This window comes from Trachinotus anak, unplaced genomic scaffold (genome assembly GCF_046630095.1).
Source record: "Trachinotus anak isolate AG129_WGS33_773 ecotype Australia unplaced genomic scaffold, CSIRO_AGI_Tana_v1 ptg000005l, whole genome shotgun sequence".
NCBI lineage: Eukaryota > Metazoa > Chordata > Actinopteri > Carangiformes > Carangidae > Trachinotus > Trachinotus anak.
In genome coordinates this window covers 20,640,301-20,661,812 of record NW_027273856.1, presented here as the reverse complement: position 1 = coordinate 20,661,812, position 21,512 = coordinate 20,640,301, and the positions used below count along the sequence as shown (strand labels likewise).

The 21,512-nt window shown below is 40.7% G+C and overlaps 1 protein-coding gene across 2 annotated transcripts in view; it reads left to right on the top strand.

The window, feature by feature from the left end:
* LOC139621900 (MAM domain-containing glycosylphosphatidylinositol anchor protein 2-like) overlaps positions 1-21,512 on the top strand; it is a 162,376-nt gene that overhangs the window by 126,651 nt on the left and 14,213 nt on the right. Inside the window, exons 12-15 of one of the 2 annotated variants that reach the window (XM_071478864.1) lie at positions 7,684-7,861; positions 15,568-15,588; positions 17,890-18,045; positions 20,245-20,406. In XM_071478864.1, the coding sequence (XP_071334965.1) occupies positions 7,684-7,861; positions 15,568-15,588; positions 17,890-18,045; positions 20,245-20,406 (517 nt within the window). The remainder of the gene's footprint in view (positions 1-7,683; positions 7,862-15,567; positions 15,589-17,889; positions 18,046-20,244; positions 20,407-21,512) is intronic. The other variant, XM_071478865.1, reaches the window with a different exon arrangement.

Genomic DNA, 21,512 nt, shown 5'->3' with positions numbered 1-21,512 from the left:
GTATTCCATTTGACAGCGCCATATCTTACGCCTCGATTCATTGTCTGTCTTATTCTGCAGTTTTTGAGGATGTGAACGAGCCTCTGTGGGCCAAACAGAATCACTAAGAACCTGTCAGGGGCAGTTGGTTGAGCGAGTTCCATGGTTTCCACGAACTGCTTCTGTTTTTGCTCTCCATCAGATGCTCAGTCAGAGGAATGGAAGGGAACCCCGCAGAGAGAGAGAGAACAAGCATAGCTCCTGTTTTCCCTGGTTCTCAAGTAAACTCCACAGATGACAGGCAGACAGAATTGATGGATGACATGGTTGCATTTTCTCTCTTTGGCAATCAGTGTATGCCATCCTCTCTCTCTCTCCTCATGGTGATGTGGCTTTGTCTTTTTAGTTTTTTTATTCACAACAGCAGCTGTTCTACCACCTTTAGATAAAGTTTGAAACAGTGAACTAGCTCCATTAACACCGCAGGTTTTCAGGTTGCCTTTGCATTAGAGGACTGAGCCATTTGGGAACCTGTTTATTTTATTTATTTTTTTAAGCATATATCAAAGAAATGTAGCACACGCTGCAATGTTAAATCCATCTCTGTTCTGCTCAGAATTAGTAAGCATAGCCTGACAGTTGTGTTTGCAATGAATAATATAATTTCATGTTTGTTTCACACTACACCCTCAAGGAATTGAAGCTTGAAAAACAATCTAAACCAGTTATGTTTGTGTAGTGCAATGATTTTTCTGTCAACTATCTCAGTTGGTCTGTTTGGTAATAAATGATGTTGCGCTTGCGGAGACCATATTTGCGCTTGCCAGGCGTTTGTGTGAAAACTTGCCAGGAATATACATTTGCTTTTTCTATTTTCAGCTGATCCCGTGCACAGTGGTTTCTTTTTTTTTTTTTTTTAACATTATATGCATCTGTGCTAGAACGGCACCACAGTAATTCAGAAATTACATGAACATTTCGTTTTTTACTGCAATTTGTTTATTAAAAAGAGATCACTACCACAGTGCAATTTAGCAGAGAATCAGTGTTTGGGCGAATTAATTTATTTCCACCTTCTTGCTTTAATATCTCAAGAGGGTACATTGTGTGACCATTATTTCCTTCCTCGGAGGCATAACAACCAATGTACCATTGTCTTAGATAAAAGAGATTCTTTGTTGTGGGGACTTTTTGGCTGCATTTACTATACAGTTTACTCTCTGTGAGTGATTGAGTCTCAGCTTTTAGTATTGATTTAGACGGATAATACGATTCTTTGTAATGTCTTTTGGTGAGGAAAGCTTGGAACGGAAAGAAGAAAAAAAGAGTAAAGGCAGCGAGCAAGAAGAAACGAGAGAGAAGAGTGAAATGAGTGGGAGGAGAAGCTCCTCTGTAAATAAATAAATGCAGATACCCCCAGACTGACTGTGAAAGAGTGGTGCAGTAAAGAAAGCTCCGGCACGTGGACTACACCACTTCGATCTATTTATAGATCCAGCAGCAACTCCTCTGCCATTCCCTGAGAATTATTATCATTTTCTCTCGCTGCTTTTGAATTAATACCGGTGGACCCTCTCCCTCTGTAATGGATTGCTTTGTGTTATCGTCCAGTGCCCTCGTGACAGACAGTCTAGCTGAGGGGGAAATGGGAATGAAGCTCCAGCTGAAAGGCATGCACGGGCGAGAATCACAAAACACAAATCACCACACCTGTCAAGGATGCAATGGAAAGGTGTGACATCTGCCCTTGTTTTGATACTGTAGGCCGCTACTTCAAAACCCTCTCTGCTGTCCAGAAGCTTGATTGGTTGTCTCCAATCCCTACAAAATAACTTTTTTAACCCACACCTTAGAGCTTCTTCTTCCTACTCTTCACTCTTCTCCCCTTTCCCCTTCCTCTTTTTCAATTGATCTGTCAAGTCAGTGTGTGCTAGTAGATCAATGGGAGCCATACAAATCACATGCAGGCAATCTACAGTAGATCAGCGCTCATCTAACATTACGGCATCACTTTGATTACTCCTGTGTTTCTTTTGGCTCCAGTTATCCCTTTGATCAATCCTGCTGTTTTTTAAAGTTGCCATAAAAACCCCATGAACTGCCGCCACAATCAAATGAAATTAAATCAGTATGGCACTCTGCCTCTGTGGGGAAAATGTGGAGAATGAAAGGTAATGGGATGTAAAAAGAAAACCTAACTGAGCACAGACACAGGGATTCAATGAACGTTAATGGGAATCAAAACAAAGGTGCAAAATCCATAAGCCAGTGTGTATGTGTATGATTCAAAACGTATGAAAAGCTAAATGTTTTCTCAGTCAACACTTCAATTTTGATTTGATTTGTGCATTTAAGCACAATTCCTTTTTGGTGTGGAAACTATTTGCTTCCATTTGTTCCTTTGGAGTTTGTGGCGGCTTTTGCCAAGATTAGCATTTAAGGCCTCCATCTGCCTGGAGCTGTGGGAAACCCACGCAACAACACTAACCAGTCCCCAATTAAATGTTTTTTGTTTTTTTTGTTTTTTTTTTAATCTGACACCAGTCTCCAAAACAGATACACAACTACACATATATTTATATTAACTGTCAAGGTTTGTGGAAACAGCACAGGCAGGGAGGACCCAAATGCAGACAGCCTCAGTGAAGATACTTTAATGGTGAAAAACAGGCTTACAGGCAGACGAGATGACAAACAAGTACGCAGGAAAGCAACAAGATAACACACACTGGTGGCAGGAACACAGGGAAAACACAAGGAGGCACAAGCAGATGATCCGACAAAGAACTGGTGAAAATGGCAGGTTTGACTAGAGGCTTGGGTGATGAGGGAACTGGGTTCGGGGGTGTGAGTGCAGAGGGAAGATCAGGTTGATTGTAGATGTGGAACACGTGGGCAAGTGAAATAGCTAACAGGAAAAAAGTTCAGGGACATCTGGTGGGTGCATGAAGAATGGCAGAGTTCATGAAAACGGAGGGACGTGAGCAAGGCGTGGAGACAGGGGCCAAAGGGAACTTGGAGGCAGACTGTGACATTAACACTGTTATTTATGCTCACACTATTAGATAACCACAAGAACATAAGCAAATAAAGTGATGTACAGCGGGGATTGTGAATTATAATGAGATAAGATACAGCCCTCAAAGACATCCTACTGAAGTAAATTGTCATGGTGCTCCCATTACAATCTGGGAGCAAATCCATTCAAAATGAAATTCCTTTATTTTCTGAGACCTACACAGTGTCTGCTATTACACTAAAGTAATAAGAACATTTTATCAACCTCATGAAGTAATAACACTCAAATCAGTGCTTGTTTCACCAGAGCTTTGCTGGGCCACTGGAAAATATTTCATCAAGATTTCATATAGGTCACACTCATGTTTTAGCTACGTTATGAACCATTCAAACATCTGCAGTTACATATCATTCAAACTGATAACATACAGCCACAGACACTTACAAGAATTCATCATTCATGGAAAATGGTTATTCAGTCTGAATAGGCTGAGCTCACTGAGGGAGAATGTGCTGCAACAAAAGAATGTGACTGGATCTGAATCTGAGCACAAACATGAAGATAAATCTCAGGTGGTGGATTGAGTGTATCAGTGAAAAGTCTCATATAATGTCATATAATGGTCACACTGTACACCTGCATGAACACGATACAGTTAGCTGGTAACCAAATAGCTGATGAATGAGCCACTGACTAAAGCATGAATGAAATAGCTGATGTCAATCAGATGTAACATTAGTGCCCCGCCCAGCCTAATACTGTCCTCTCTAAATAGGATTGAAGTGGATTTTATGATGCTGTAGGATGAGTTCAGACTGTTTTGACTGCAAGTCACAGGGTCAAAGAAAAATAAACCAAATACAAAAGCACGAAAAAAGCATGTGGGTGAGATTTGATGTCCTGTAGTTTGTAGTTTCAGAAGACGTAACAGGAATGTTGTCCCCTCATCCAAGAATCTCTCATTTCTTGATTTAAAGACAAAATGAAGTCGACTTTTTTTTGTTTTGTTTCCAACCTTTGAAAAAGTAGATTCTCTAAATATATCGCATTTTTATAATGTTGGTCACGTCACTGTGCCTACCCCTCCTTGGTACCCACACGCTGAGGAAAGCAAGGGAAGGACGTGCTGACCAGTTAAAATCATATATCTCCAATTTTGTGGATTTAGAAATTTTCTGAGTTAGTGTTCCTGTATATGTTGAGAAAATTGTCCCGTTTTTAGGTTAAACCAACCATTTAAATAAACATTCTCTGACAAAAGCATTGTCACAAACCTGAAAACAGTGTTGTTCTGTTGACATTGTGGAGATGCATGGTTTTCCCTTGGCATTAAGAATTTGCATGATCACTTCTGCTACTTTTTTCTCCCTGATGGTACCACTCCTTAAAACACATGAATTAGCCAAGTTAGCTCAATATGAAGTACTTATAGCTATACTGGTTTTCATGTGTTTCATTTGTTTCCTGCTGAGTGTTAAGTACACACTATAATGTATTTGGTCATGAGGATAAACACCGATGTAGAAATAGCTTCTGAATGTTGTAACTACCTGTCAGTGCAGATACTGTAACCACCACCCTCACCACCAGTCTGCAGACACTATCCAGACAGCCAAATACACACTTCGAACAAAAGGAGGCTGTATCTTTTTTTTTATTATTACTATTTTATTTTTTTACATCTGTGTCTAATTAGAAACAGCAGATGTCCTTTTTTTTCACTATTTGTATAGAAAGGTTGTTTTCGCTGTTACTGAAAAAAAAAAAAAAAGCAATTGTGCTGGAATGATACTTCTGCTTTTTAGAGTGTTCAAACACAAACACATGCACTTGCAGGCCAACACTGTGTAATTTATGGCAATTTACTGCAACGCCTTTTGTACTTTAGAGAAAAGCTAAAATTTTCAAAGGATAGGTAGTGACAAGTGCACCATCTGCAATTACCAGTGACAGACAAAACACTCTATTTACCTGCAAACTAATGGTGATGAAAATCTTGCAGCCCATAATTGTGGTTCATCCAGCCTCTAAGTAATTACTTAATTGGTATTGTTCTCACACACACACACACACACACACACACACACACACACACACACACACTGCTTCACTGCTATCACACCTTCATTCACTCTATCTCTGTCTCTCTCTCTGCGAGTAACACACTTCCTCTTTTCCCTTGACTGAGAAGGGCATGTATAGTCACTAATTGTGATGCAGGAGCTGTGACTTGTCTTTGTGCAGTTCTTCCCCTTAAACTGATTCTCAAGGATAAAATGTACCCTACTTCTCTTCTCTTTGCCCCGCAGCGAATACAGCAACATACCCTCGTTTTGTTTCTTTGAATGTCGGAGGGGCTGTATTGTATCACAAAGACATGAAAAGCATGAGCTAATTTCTGTGTGATACCTGAGCTTAGTCTTCTCAAGACAGCTTTTCATTGTTCAAAGACAAGATATAGAAATTCCTTTCAGTTCAAGGTCCATTTATAAAGGGATGGCAGAACACGATTAAAGAAAAACAAGAAAAGAATGAGACAATCATCATCAGAAAAACCTTGTCCTTACTGTACTCGGAAATGTAGACTGAAGCATAACTTAAATGGGAAAAAGGAATCAAGATTTTTCTCTGCAAATATAAGACTATCTCTGCTGCTTGCTAATAACAGCCTTTGAATTCAGAGGCTGGGAGCTGCTTTGAAAGTAAATGTGGCTAATGAGCAGCTAGCTGTCAACAGCTTACAGAGAAAAAAATGTTTTTGTTGTGTAGCATTTAATGTTGGGGGATCATACAAATGCCTATGGACAAGGTTAATTGGCAGATGAGAGAGAACATCCTACACTGATGGTGAAGTGAAAACATATTTGTTGTGGTCATATAAGCAATATGTTCCCAGGAGCAGAAGAATGCCCTTTGTACCGTACATGCTCTTTTTCTGTGGTGATTTAAGATACAAAATATGTAGAGCAGTAGCATGTGGTGACTTTTACAGTTAGGCAAGCAGACCCCCCCCGACCCAAACCCCTGCCAGCAGACCACCATCTCAGGGTGCGATCTCAGTCTGTCAACTCAAACATACCTTTTGATGACAGTAGTAGTAATTAATATGATAACTATAACGCAGGACAGCATTGAAAGGCATGGGTATTATGTTACATGTTTAAGTGTAAACATGTAAATTGAATAAATGTCTGTGAAAGCTTATTGAGTTATTAAAAGCTGCTCCACAGTACAGCCTAACATGCGTTGACCAAGACTTGACTTCTACCGATTTGAGATGGTAAATGACAGTGTAATTTGGTTGTTTACTTGCTACAACTTCTTCTTAGCACTTAGAATGAAAATACTGTAATTTTCTAATGTGCAAGTACAATTTCCACATGCATGTGCAAAGGTAACTTAATCCAGTTCCACAGCACCACAGAATCTAAAGGGACAGATAACACCGTTGTTACTGTGTCATGAGAATGTCTCTTTATTTGTGTCTAGGCTCCAGCCATTCTCTAAAATAAAGCAAAATAAAATGACTGGCAATCATTTTTGGGACCTTATTTGAGTTGGCATCAGCCAAACCAGCCAGCCAAATGATGTTTGATGAAGACGTTTTTGTTTAAGTCTTGTAACAGATCTCAGATAAAGACAAGGAGCCAAACAGGCCTAGACTCTGTCTCAGTCCAGCAGTTGTTAGACACAGTCGACCCTCTACACTGAGCACTTAATATAACAGGGTCTCTGCCCTGTCCACTTCTAGCCAGCCAAAAAAAAAACCTGTTATGTGAGCCCATCAATATGAGCTTAACACAAACCAACATTTGGATGTCAGTAGGACTTGTCAACAACTCTAGAGTTAGTGTGGTGGGCATGAGCTCCTCAAAGTGTATGAAGGTGTTCTTTGAGATGCTCTCAGGGGCTCTTTTGTTGGAAATGTCATGCACCTCACTGAGCTGTAGTTGTACAACTTCATCCATGAAAGGTGACCTCCCGAGCTGTTGGGAAGGTTGTAAGCCAACATGTGCAAACAGAATACACACTAACTTTGGCTGAGAGCCCTGGGGTTAACTTGAGGTGTATTTTGGAGACTTTCAATTGATTTACAGACTGAATATTCAAAGCATCTCTTCTTTTACTTTCCTTATCAATTAAATTAGCTTTTCTAGCCAAAGACTGGGCTCGGTTGTCTCTAACACAGAGTTTGGCAGAAAAAAAAACTGTCAGTTTAGGACAATACAGGCCAAGTTTGCTTAGCTAGGATTAAATCCAAGTAAGAGAGACAGCTTATTGTCTGCAATACACAAAGATCTTACTGAAGATCGTCTTCAGTGTGTCCACATTCTTATGTGAAACCAGTAAAGCCATTCACACATAATAAAAATAGAGGGGAGCCCAAAACACTTCCATGTGGGACCTCACATTTTATGGATTGACTTATAGGATTATCTAGAACTTCAGCTCCCTGAAACCTTTGGGTAAAATATGAATCATACCATTTCAATGCTGATGATTACAATGATGATGATGGTGAAAACTTCTTAAGCAGGAGATTCTGGTTGACATTTCATGCCTTTTGTTGTTCAGTTATGTATAAAATGTCTGTGTGTTTTTGTATGTACGTCAAGAAACAGAAGTTATGAGTGTCTAGTGATTTTAAATGATACAAACCTCTTGTGGTTCCTCTTTCCATCCAGATGGGTTTGCAGCGCTGGTGGGAACAAGAGATCCCTGTGGATGGAACAATCAACAAAGGAGAGCTCATGACGCACAACCTGACTGAGCTGATAAAGCCTGAATCTTATGAGGTGCGCCTCACCCCCATCACGCGTTTTGGAGAGGGTGACTCCACCATCCGTATTGTCACCTACAGCGGTAAGTGCTGCGCACTTTACTAATTCTGGGGAGGTCTTATCTGGACAACTGTCATCAGTCTACTCACCCTGTAGTTTGGAAAATAGACAGAAAAACAGAGTTGGGTAGACACAGGAGAGCAACATTCACTTTCACTTACACATGTGGTTGCACAGGTGGAAGAATTAGAGCTCCAGCTGGTAATGTTATCCTTCAGCTAACTCAGAAACTAAACCCAGCTCGAGTTTGTGCTGCTGCATTATGACACATGTTCATCAACACTGATGGATATCAAAAGTTCACTCTGGTATCAGCAATCATTATGATGATCACGATGATGATGTATTATGTATGATCTGTTTGAGGCAGCATCAGGAAAAAGTGAACTCATTAAAATGATTTGAATTGCATCTAACACATCCAGTCATCAGAAGATAGCTTGAAATCAGCTTGATGTGCTTCTTTGCCAGTTTGAGCTAAATGAACGCTGATCAACTGACAAATCATTTCTTCCTCGTGACCTTTATTGCCCGAGTCAGGTCTATCCTGGACTGGGGCAAAGGCAGACTTCTTGCTTCTGCACTTAAGAGATCATCCTGACATCAAGATGTCAGATGACTCAAACATTTAGACGTAGACTTTGTCGTAGGTTTTGAAGAGTACAACAGTGAAAGTATAGCAGCCAAAATGACATCATGGCAATTACTGGGCACTGCTCGGGCCAGTGAGAATACATCAAAACACACTGTATCTCTCTGCAGAATGAAATAGCAGCTTGAAAATGGAGGTAGATTCTTCAGCCTGTGGGATGATAAACTGGCTGAAATACAAAAGCTACAGTAGTATACACAGTTGGCACAGCAGTGCCAGCGAACAGATGCACAGGTACTTGAGATGTGCATTTCGAGAAACAAACTGGCTGACTGTTTTCTGTCTAGCACTGACTGCTGAGCTCTTCCTGAGTGGTGCTGCTGCATTTGTGAATAATTCAGTTTCACTGCAGCTCATCATGACTGGTGAAAAGAGAATTGGGAAAGAGAAGAAGAGAAACTGACATAAAGTTTCTCTGCTGTTATTTTTGTAGTACTTTGTGATTTTGTGTGGCCTGTGTTAAACCTTGAATTCAGCTGAACTGAATCAAACTGAAACCAATCAAAGTGAAGTAAAGACAATTGAGGCTAATTAAGACAGTGAGAGGCACAGAAGGAGAGATGGAGGCAGCCAAGTTGGGACTGACGAGAAAAGAGAGATACAGAGGAACAAAGTAAAAAAAAAGAAAAGGAAACAAGAGAGCCAGTGCGAATCGCCTGCCCAACTAGAGACTGGACTAATTATCACTCTAGGGCTGCTCTGTTCTCCCGCGCACAGCAAAGTGTCACTGCAGCAGCCTAACGTAGGACTGAGCTGAATCCACTCTGCTCGCAGAGCGTGTCCTGTAAGACACCCCGACTGACGTGTGAAATACAGTCCAGGATCATCTCCATTATCACTTCCATCATCTCTATGCAAGTCATAGCACGAAGGCTTCATGGTTTTACAAGTTCACGGTGAACTGAAATTATCATGTGTGACTTTAAAATTATTTCATTATATTCGTTATTTATTGTAAATAATTAATCAGTATGTTTAGATTTGGGTCTCATCCTATCTCTAGTAATATAACTACAATGTAATATTTTCATGGAAGAAAGAGAAACCCAGTTATTCTTGTACCTAAACCTAGATCAGTGACATGTATCTATATTTAGCACAAACTCCTGATTCAGAGACACTTATGTCAAGGACTTGACCATGTAAAGCAAATGGTTCCAGGTTAGATTTGGTTAGATTTTGAAAAGGTGCTGCTGCTTGAGGGAAAACTCAAAGAATCCAAGCAGCTACACAGATTCTGCAGGGAGAACTAATCTCACTTAAATAACATTTATATGAACGTTAAATACTATTAAATACCAAGAATTAAGTGGATGAGGAGGAGGTTTGTGTGGTGAAGGGAGCTGCAGCAAAAAGAATGGTTTTGGCATTGTTGCTAAATACTGAGCTAATGATAAGAGGTAGTTATAGTGGAATATGAATGAATAATATTAGTCAGCTGGTAGCCAAGCAATTAATGAATGAGCCAGCGATTACAAAGCATTTATAAAGCAGCCAATGCCAATCGGGTGATGCAAGGCCAACTTTAGTGCACTGTCTCAGTTAATGCTAATGCAAAGTTCAGTTTCTTTACGAGTCCCAAATCTATACATCATACTACATTTAAGCAGTATTTGAGTATGCAGTGTGTTTACGCTTGAAACATGACAACATTTGTTTACTTAAAACAGCCAGAACAAACACTAAGAAACCATGATTTTTGAATGTGCTGTTATACTCTCCCACAATGCAATGCACAAAGGAAAAGAAGGAGCTACTCATAGATGCAAAAAACTAAAAGAAATTGTGGATGGTGGTAACAGCTGTGTGGACACCTTTCTTGTATATTCTAACAGCCAACATGGTGCACTTGGATGATTAGTATATATTGTACAATTAGTATGTAAGTAATGTAGGAAGAAAAACCTCTGCTGCTTGTTTGAGTTCCCCTGACTTGATACAGACAGCAGGCAGGTAGCAATGATCACTGGTGTACACATGCCACATTATCCCAGTTTCTTTTGGAGTAACGCAGCTGAATATATATTTGTGTTTCCATGGTCAAACATGCAAAACAAAACATTTTATAGTCTTATATATAGTCTATTTATCATTCTTTATTGCACACTAGCTTTTGTAACACACCTTCATGTTGTATGCATACATATGGGACAAATAAAACCTTTAAATCTTTAATAGAAAGTGACAAATTGCTCTGTATTTAAACAGTGATAATGATAGTTTTCATTAGTGGTTATCACTGTTGCTTCACAGCTGTAGTTTCCTTGACAACCAAAGCTACATACAGGTTAGGAGTCAAATAACCCAAATAACTCTCAGGTGTGAATGTGAGTGTATTTGACTGTCTTAGTGTGTTTGTGTGTTTACCATGCAATGGTGAACATGCTCTAGTGAAAGGCAGGAAACACACCCTTCGCTGAAGCACACCGACTGTAGTTCCCATGACCCTGAAAATGAATGTGTGTAAGGAAATAAACAGCAAAACAAATAAATATGACTATTAAGCTGTTTGTTAGCTGTGGGGGGAAACATCGTGCTCCTAGTGTCTCTAAAATCGAAGTATGAGCTAGTTTTCTCATCATTGCCCAATACACCAAGAGATCATTGTGATGCATACAAAGCCAATGGTAGGAGTTTTTCTGGGAGTTGGCAAGAAAACACAAAAGCAGTTATAGTGTCCCCAGCTGTAGGATGAAGGATGGTTGTGTCACCAAACTCCAAAGACTCTTTTAAATTTTGCTGCAATGACAGACTCACAGCATCTGTTTGGCGTTCCTCATAACACTTCTCTCTCTCTCTCTCTGCTTTGCTCCAAGAAGGAGGATTTAATGTTTAAGCCTCCTGTCAACCCTCACAGTAAAACACCACTGCTATTTCTTAATATTCCATTTTTATTCATCTCATGGTGACATATACAGTAAGATGCCTCTCCCAAAGTCAAATCCCACTAAATCTCACAATAATTACAGCCTCCTGATGTTTTCTATTGCCTGCATAGCCTATTTTCAGTCCGTAAGCTAAGCTAAGCTAACCAGCTGCTGGCTCCAGCTACGTATTTGCGCACAGTGAACAGATTGGTATCAATCTTTACATCTAACACTCTGCAAGAAGAGGAATCTTCAAGAAATTGAATAAATGTATTTCCCAAAATGCTGAACTATTCATTTAACATAATACAGTGATATTGCAAGTAATTTTTTGGCTAATAAAATGTATGACACTATCATAAAATAGTAAATAATACTTATTATTTATTGCTGAAAAATAGTAACACATGCCCAAGGTCAAGACATACTCTGCAGAAATTAGCTGCTATCTTCCCATGGAATACAACCTACCGACACTTTGGTTGTGCTGTGTGAATATACTTTGTGTATCTGTTTAGACCAGCTGCACTCTCATCGTGTGATTCATGGATTTCCTCACACTCAAATGGGTTCCTCTGCTTGAGATGGTAAAATGAGTCTGTTGCGTTTCTCCTTTCTTCTAACGTTGCTTACACACTATCTCAGTTTGTTGTAGATGTGACATTTGATGCTCACACCATTTCATCACCAACAAAGTTGCTTCCTTTTTTGTTCCCCATTTATATAATCGTGACATAAATACATCAACACATTGTAAAATCATTGATATCATGATATGACAAATTTTCATCACAAATGTCTCTCCCTGGGCAACTGCTTTCTTTTTTCCACACCTTTTCTTTTTGTCTCAGTTCTCTGCTGAACATTTAAACTACAGTAAAGCTCATCCATGTGGAAGTCCATTAGGGATTCAGTGGCTGGCACCAATGTGGCATATGCTGGCTGATGCAGGAACAGGATGACACACACTGTAGAAAATAATTGTACATGGTTTGGCTGTGTTAGGGTGTGTCCGTGTGTGTGTGTGTGTGTGTGTGTGTGTGTGTGTGTGTGTGTGTGTGTGTGTGTGTGTGTGTGTGTGTGTGTGTGTGTGCTACTGCAGGACCTGTGCTGAGCAGTACATCCTCGGAATAAGAGTTTGATTGAAGGGCACAATAGTGTGATGTTGCCTGTGTAATTTTTGTCAGGGAGACATGAGGGGAAAATTGCTGAATTACATTTGCCCACAGTGTTATCATTCCAACTTATGGTTGGACCTGTGAAGCAATCACAGGGCTTTCTCAGACCGTCATGGCACCCACCCAGACCCCCTAAACATGATGGATGGGAATCATGGAGAACATGGATTATATGAGGTTAGTAAAAAAAAAAAAAAAAAAGAAGCAGCCTGGCTGCTCTTGTCTATGAGGACATTTGGCTGCAGCCGTGGAATTGTCTGCTGCTTTGTAATACAGCCGCAGACCAGTGGGCAGGGAATCCTGCCAAGATGAAGTCAGTGTTTGTATCTGAAAGAGCCTCTGCGGACCACTGTCCTTTGACGGTCAATGAGCTCACTTTGTGTTTCAATCAAAATTAGGCAATTTGGATGGAAGGCACTCATGCATCAAGCAGCAGTTTGTTTTGTCCTCTCAGTTGGAAAAGTAGAAACCCGGAGTCAGACAGACGTGCACCTCATACGTGGGTTGAGTACATGACCTGTCGTAACAGAAGTTTTCAAAGAGCTCGCCTCACTCCAAGATCTCTGGGACTGTTTATCTTGAGAGCTATCAAAATTACATTTCATCCTTGATCATTATTTGAGGCTTTTTTGGCTGAAGGGGAAAGCAGAGTGCTGCAGCATTAAGAAAGAAATAAGATATATTTTTAAAGCTTTTGCAGCTTGCTTGAGGGCTCTTCACGCCTGTGCTTTAGCAACACTGCATTTTGAGAAGAGCCTTTGAGGTCTACTAATGTTTTCAGGGGCTACAAAAGTATTTAAAGACAAGGCTAAAATTTCTGAAAAGAATGATTTCTTTCAAACTAGCTGAGTAAACAATAGATCTCAGTCTCAATTTATTTTATTCCTTGTTTGTTTTCCCACATCCACTACAGTCATCCAAATTGGAAACTAAATCATCTGTTAGTGTGTGTGTATGTGTGTTTTAAAGATTGTGTGTGCATGCACGGCGGTAGTAAAGTAGCCTCTGGGCGTGCTCTGTGCTCAGCTTGATTTCCTCAGTCGGGGTAGAGACACTGCTTGAGCAGACACATTCATCTGGACTAAGGCACAGGAAGTCAGACTCTGCAAGCTGCAGGTTAAAAGAAAACTGACAACGAAACATATTTTCCTAACCACAGTCTTGGAAGAAAAAAGGAGACAGGAGGGGTCAGGATTGGGGAGGAAGTGAGGAGAGTCGCAAGAAATGGGAGGTGGAGAGGGAAAGAGTTGGCGAGTGGGGGGAGCTGGGCCGAAAGAATAGAGTTTTGACGGAAAACTCAGCATCCATTTCACAGGCCTGAGGCTGTAAGTAGTCATCTAAAACATTTTCTCTGCAACAGCCCAGATGATTTCCTCCCTCTCCACAGTCTCTGTCACTGCAGCAGTGGCGCTCTGTGCAGCCCAGTGTAGATTCACAGGGAAGCATCGAGCGTTGGGAGGCAGATATTTTCACAATCTGTAACATAAAAGATTATTAAAGCTTTTATATGAGGAGGGTGCACAGCCAGTTCTTTCCACACTCGTGCCTCTCACTCACAGCGAGGATTCAGCTGCAGCGTCGCAGTTCACTGAATCTTTTATATGATTCAATTGGAAGTGCAATGGTTTGTTCTCACTCTGTTTCCCTCTGTGTGTGTGTGTGTGTGTGTGTGTCTTTCTTTTCCCAACACTGCAAGTGAACGAGTGGACGTACATTTCCATGAGCCCCACAACAATAAACAGAAGTCACTGCTACCTTCTGCTTTTAAAAGGACCAATTCCACCAAACCCGTGTGCTTCCCCTCTCTTCAGTACATGTTTTCCTTTGTAGGAATGATTTGTTATTACTCACTTTAATTGACTGGATTAAAATCAATTCCCCCCATGAACAGCAAGGTTTCATAAATCACAAAGCAACATAGTTTTGTGGTAAAGCTGATGTATTGCATCTATTCAGCCGGTCAGCAATCGATCATGAAAATGCCCATGAATCTTCTTGACAGGTTAAATGGTATTTACTCTGCAAAAAGTGAAGTGCCAACTAACTGGCTTGTTGCAACTCTGTGTGATACCCTTGACCTTTCTGTGTTCGCTGCGGCAGTAGCTTCTTAAATTATCAATGAGGGATGCATTGAACCATGGTTGGGTGGACAGAATGCAAAAGAAGCCTTGCATGATTTCAGTGGACCCAACTTATCAGTGTTTGATGCAAAAGTTTCTGTAAAAACGTAAGAAGAATCAAGGATGTTACCGGGAAGTTATTAGCTGACACACTTGTGATTATTACTCATTTTTATGATTTATTGGATTCTAAATGGAAGTATAAAATAGGCTTAGTGCTCTAAGTGGAAGTCACCTTGGTCAAGAACATCAGCAATGCCGGTAAATGGCAATAAAGATAAGCAGTTTGCGCTATAAGCTTATTAATGTGGCCAGGCTGGTCTTCCTAATCCCTCTGTCTTTTACATTTGATAACAGGCAGAGAACAACTGCTGTCACCTTTTCCACTTCAAAATCCCAGACGTCTCTTTCTTTCTGCTCAATACTCACCATATTGTGCGGGCGCCAGTGGGTTGTTTCCTGTTTACATATATATTTTCTGTATGTTTACACACTGTGAAAGCAGTAGAGCTTGACGAAGATGAAGTGTACACTCTCTGATATGCTTCCCGTCTTTTAATATCACTTTAATATCACAATATTTCTGGACATCTCCTGGGCCTCTTTCATTTTGTTTTTACTATAGTGTAACACTGAGCAAAGTATTATATATGTAGACTTTTATTAGTTCTACACCAAACAGCAGATGAAAGCAGGATGGAAGGTTAATGGCAACAGCTACTGTGGATATGCTTGTGTTGGGTTCTGTGTAAGGTGGAGGAGAGCACACAAAACAGCCAAACTGTGTTTTAACAGTGCAACACTTTGAGTGCTTGTACAGCTGTGTGTGCCTCTGTGCATGTTTCCTTTTAACAGCTAAACAGCTAAGATATTCTGTATTAATGACTGTGCCTGACCTTTCTCTTTCACAGCTCCCATCAACCCTCATCTGAGTAAGTAATGTGAACCTCACTTTGCATTTCTCGCCAGAGAGCGAGCTCCTTCTGTCGTAGCACAGTCTGTGAGAACAGTGGGAAAACTCAAAGTAACTGTACACGCCGTAGAGATCTAACTCTCAACATGTCACACTGCTCTGGAGGATCTTTCTAAGTGGAGCTAAATGAAGTATGATGAATAAGACGTCCCTGTAGGAACTGAGAGTAAACCTGCATTGGGCTGTTGACATGTTGAGAGCTTTAAATCTCTGCAGGACTTTGCACATTTTGGACACTGTGTTTGCATGAGATATGAGCTTTTGTGTATGTCTGTGAGTACATTTGCACGCTCTGTGTTTTGTGAGCATTACTTATGCATGCATCTGTGCCATATGTGTTTCTATTCTTTAATGTTTAGTCCCATTTATGACGCATTTCATTGTTGAAACTTTACAAATTCACATTATTCACGTCTTGAGAATCTACATTTAATCACTGTTTGCTGTGCTGCAGTGTGCTCTTGTGTATTGTGGTTTATTTTCTTAAATAGATATATATTTCGGTGGGTGTTCACACAAACATTGCCAACATAATAACAAACATCCTAATCACCAACATCATTATCCAAATCCCTGAAGGAAACTATCTTACCTGCACGCCTCCTCTTCCTCCGTCCTTCCTCTGCCTATCCTCCAAATCCTCCCATCTCTCCCTGGCGCAGAAGGCGAAAACATTTAGTTTAGCTCACAGTGGATGGGGGCGTCAGTGTCTAGCGCCAGGAGCTAGACCTCCATTTAAATCTGCATGCCTATGAGGAGAAGAGTCAAGAGTGCCTGCAACCTGGCACCTTCCTCCTCTCTCCCACTCCACCACCTCTTTCTCTCCTGCTCTTTCTTTCTATCCCTTTCTCTTCCCTTCTCTGCCTCGCAGCACGACTGCCCTCTTCCATCCCTCGGTCCATCCACCCACTCTCTACCTCTATGTTACCTCCATTACCTGAGTAAAAGCTGCAGATTCTGCTCCTCTCAAGGTCACCACTCCAAACTGCTCGCAGCTACGTTTTAATAAATCAATGAATATTTATCAGAACACATGCCTGCATCCTGAATCTAAATGCTCCTTTTTACTATCTCTTTGAGGACACTGCTCAGCAGCACCATGTCCTCTGGTTAGGTGTTTTGCTTTGTTTGTTACATGAATTAAATAGAGGTTTTGACACTGTTGATCTTGCCTCTACCCCTTAATTAAAGTGAGTGGGTTGTTCCCCACATGTGCGATTTCTGACTCTTCATTAGTATATAAACTAGTAGACATTCCCCTACATGCGACCCATCATAACCTCATGCTGGAGTAACAATTACTCTTTTTTTTTTCGTGAAGAGGTGACAAACCCACACTTTCATTCCCTCTCTGCACACACCAGTAGTTTAAAAATTGCTGTCAAAGGGGCGTGGAGAGCAACAGAGGAGAGGGGAGGGTGAAGGGGATAGAGGGAAGAGGGGGGCACCCAATATCTCGACCTGCACACCTACTACAGAGAAGATGGAGAGTGATGGAGAAGCAGGAAGGCGGAGTCAATTTTAAAAACTGATTATATCAAGTCCTACTAGTGAGCTACTACAAAACATCCAAGGACAGTCACCTCATTTTTACTTTCAACCATGAAAAAAGAGAGTTATTAAAAATTATTAGCAACATAGTTCAACAGATTCACTCTTCATGCAGGTAATACTACTTCTACAATGTCAAGCAACATCTAGAAAACCCATTAATGCCTTTGAAAAATTGTAATTTACTGTTTCTAACCTCTCTCACATGAGATTTGTATTTAATTTTATATTATTTACTGAGGCAGTGTGTGTGAGTGAGTGTTTATTGAATGCTATCCATCATGATTCAGTGGTGGGCTGTCATAGTATAGCCTCTAATAACCACTTTTGATACTCACACACGCAAACACACACCGCTGTTGGTGTGAGTGCAGCACACTTTCTGCACAGACTTCCTTTCTGAACTGAGCCAAACTGCATGTTGAGAAACACCAAACACACTCAATGACATCTCCACTACAGTCAGCCAGAGATCACATCTTAATTTAGAAATTCCCCTCACCAGATTGTATGGTGTAATTAGGATGGGGTTGTTGTATATCCCCCATGAGACATGCACACACGTACACACCCCGGGAGATCTCATAAATATACAGTAGGTGTCACACTGCTCACATACTGTGCTGTGGCTTCCAGGCTTTGTATAACTTTTTTTTTTTTTTGTAATGATGTGAATGTAAGAGCCCAGTTCTGCTCTGTCACTCACTAGGAGAGTTCCACTGCAGCTTTGAGGAGGAGCCCATCTGCATGTTCACCCAGGACAAGAATGATGATTTTGATTGGACACGGCACAGTGCTGCCACCCGCGACACCAAATATACACCCAACACCGGGCCTAGTGGTGATCGTAGTGGTTCCAAGCAGGGTATGTATTCCTTAAATTGGAATTAACCATTTACTAAACCCCTTTTGATTGTCCAATCATTAGTGTAGCTGTACTTCAAAAAAAAAAAAAAAAACATTATTTCCAAGGCTAGGCAGCTTATTATTACCTTACTACTGTATGTGTGCTAGAATTGAATAGTACAAGTGTGAATATATTTGCCTGTGATACTGTTCTTCCCTGCTTTTGCACAACACATGCTGGAATAGAATTCAATTTCCCATGACACTGAGCATGAATATGTATGTATACGTATAAAGAATAGATACATAGATAGATATATGTAATATGTTGGTGCATAAAATAGCAAATAGTACAGAAGTCACCAACCACGTTGCCCAATTACATTTGTCAGATGGGGATTTATCTATAAAACTGAGCATCATATTGTAAACTTATGCACCAACAGGAAAAAACAGAGCTGGTGTAAGTGATTATTTTTGCCAGCTGTCAGTGTGGCTCTGAAAACACTGCACCTGCTCATTGGATTGGAGATAAGTTGGTAGAATGCACACGTTTAAATGGACACCACTCTGTTATTTCCTATGTAATCCATGCATAAATACAGGATTTCCCACATTGCAGCAGGCAAACAGTGTAATTATCATGTCACATTACATGTTGATTATGCTGTGGCTTTATTTGTAAACATGGCACTAAAAGTGCCACTTTTTGTAATATTGAAATAAGTTAGAAAGATTAAAGTGTTTCCAACTGCATAATAGAAGACTTCAGCTGCACTCAGTGTGTCACCGGAGGTTTGATGCAGCACAATCTAACAATGAGCAGCCTTGACCATTTATTTTCCAGATTATCTTGTGACAGAGTGTCTGCAGCTGTTTCTGAGGATGCCTAAACCAAAGAAATCTGCACAGTATTTAGTATTCAATGTATTACATGTGAAGGTATTTCATATTCAAGAACTTAAATAGTGAATTAACAAAATTGGATTTGTAGGAATCCATGCGAGGATTCATATAAAATCCTCTGATGGAAGTTATCTGTGGTGGAATAGAAGTGCCTATTATGGTGCTGTGGCACCAGCAGCAGCTGATGCTGTAAATAATGCATTGGCTTTAATCACCTAATGGTTTCAAAATGTCCAGCATTTCATTACCAGCCCCATTCCTCTTTGCGTATAATTATCTGATATGAGATTCAACTGAGGGAGATATTCCATTTGATTTTGGCTGGAGGGGCGTGGAGCTGCTCACTTGCTACCTTCCCTGTGCCTGTGCTTGTGCCTGTGGCTGGGCAGAGATCGGCTTCAGATTATGTGGCTCAGGCACAATCAGAGGACTGTTTGACTCTCTGCCATCACCACTGCTGTCCACGACTGTCAGACCAAGGGAGCATAAAAGTAACAACCATTGTTATCGTCTCGATTTGCCCCTGGTTATTGCTATTAGTAAAAGGAGAGCTGTCCTTCGTAGAAAGCCTGGCTCCTTATCTCTGATATGGAAGGTTTCATTTTCATCATGCTATCACAGACTGGCTAAAAAGCAGCCGAGCATGACCAAGGATGCCTCGCTTTACCCAATGTTTAGAGTGAAGCCAGTGAGAAAGTAGTTATGGGATTCTGAACGTTGCATTCTTATTTTTCAGGGTGTGTCCGCTGTTTGTGCAGTTTCCCAGTGAGACGCAATGACTTTGTCCTACTTCCTAAAAGATATCCACAAAGCATAATCAGATACATATACTGTACTATATATAATGTACTACATACATCAGTGTTTACAGTAGACCTTTGTAGCTTTGGTCCCATAGGTACTAACCAGGTTAACTGCCAGTATCTGGGAATGTGACAATGGAAACAACTGCTACCCAAACTGCCTGTTTAATCTTTGTGTGCACGGTTTTAATGTGCAGTGATGGATTATTACCATTCAGGTTTTACCTCCAAATAGTGGTTTAGACCACTAATATTTCTACACTCCATAACTGATACAAATGATTTACCAAAACTGCAAAACAAGACACTAGTTGAAATTAACCAGAATGATACTTTAATTGTTGCTCGTCCCGAAAAACCTTGAGGTAAAGGATGTTACATCTTCCAGAATCTGAATAGTTTGTTATATTTTAGGTTTTATGTGAAGATGATTTTACCCACCAGTAAATCTTGCTTATAGTAGCTTTCTGTGTGTCTGTATGTCACTGCATGTGTCCCTGTGATTCAAGGTTTCTATATGTACATTGAGACATCGAGACCGCGGAAGGAAGGGGACCAGGCACGGCTTGTCAGTCCATTCTTCAACGTAGCACCTAAAAACCCATATGGTATCACCAACCCACCTGCCTACTGCTTTGGCTTCTTCTACCACATGTATGGAAAACACATAGGTAAGATCCACTGCTCATACGCTTCACTCCACTGTCCGCAGCTTGTATAACAAACTCTTTGATTACTCTTTGGAGTAATTTGTAGAAAGGAACCTCTTAATTAGATTCATTGCTCAGTAGTTCCGAGAAATAGATGAAGAATGAATAATTACTCTCATTCTGTCACTGTTCTGTCCTTTGGTTGCTTAAGCAGCAAAAACATCTTCAAGTGAAACGCGCATTGCTCTGGCGATGCTCTGCTAAATGAAGGGGATGCGTTTTTATCTGTGCGGAACTAAACAGTCGATGAGGAAACACCGCAAATTTTGTTTCCATCATCAAGCATCTGTGGGACATCACAGCGGCTTTGAAATAGAAATTGAGAGATGAGATTCTTGAAATTGCTGTCCACCTCCTACTAGTTTCCCAGTGGGGTTTTCTTTTTTGTGTGTGTCTGTCCGTGAAAAAATAGTTGTTTGTGAGACAGGAAACACAGGAGCCACGCTGTGGTTTAAAAAAAAAAAAAAAAAAAGGAAGCACAACATTTTTTTGTATAAGCAACAGAATTAGCAATTAGCAACACACTTAGTTGGTCCCTGTCATGGGTGCAGTGGAGAGTTTTGTGCTTTGATGCTAAAATTTTGTAAATACAGATGTTTCTAGCAAACAATATCTCATTTTGCAAAAAAACCCCTACTGCTGGGCATTCGCTCTTACATTCCTCAGTGAATGTGGATAACAAACTTGTATGGCCCATTTGAAGACGGCAGACCGACTGAAGGAGCACTCCGAGGCTTACATCTGACTCTTAGGCTTCCTTCACCAGGGACCCAATCAACCGACTGCAAGCACTCCTGCTCTGAGTGCATGCTGTTTGTGGTGCTGGTGTGTTTGTGAATTTGGGAGTGGTGAGCAAGATTGGATCTCAAGCACCAAAACAGCAGGTTCACACAGTGTTGAGGGCCACAAGTGGTGATTTCTCTGCCTCGGCTGCGCCCTGTTATCATTAGCTACTGCACAGGTCCAGACAGCAAGTGAGAGGGCACCTCTGGGTGGGGTTGCAGGGTCATCTTGGTATCTTGGGGACTAGATGCTGCTAAGGTATGAGAGCAGTTTGTTAGACAACA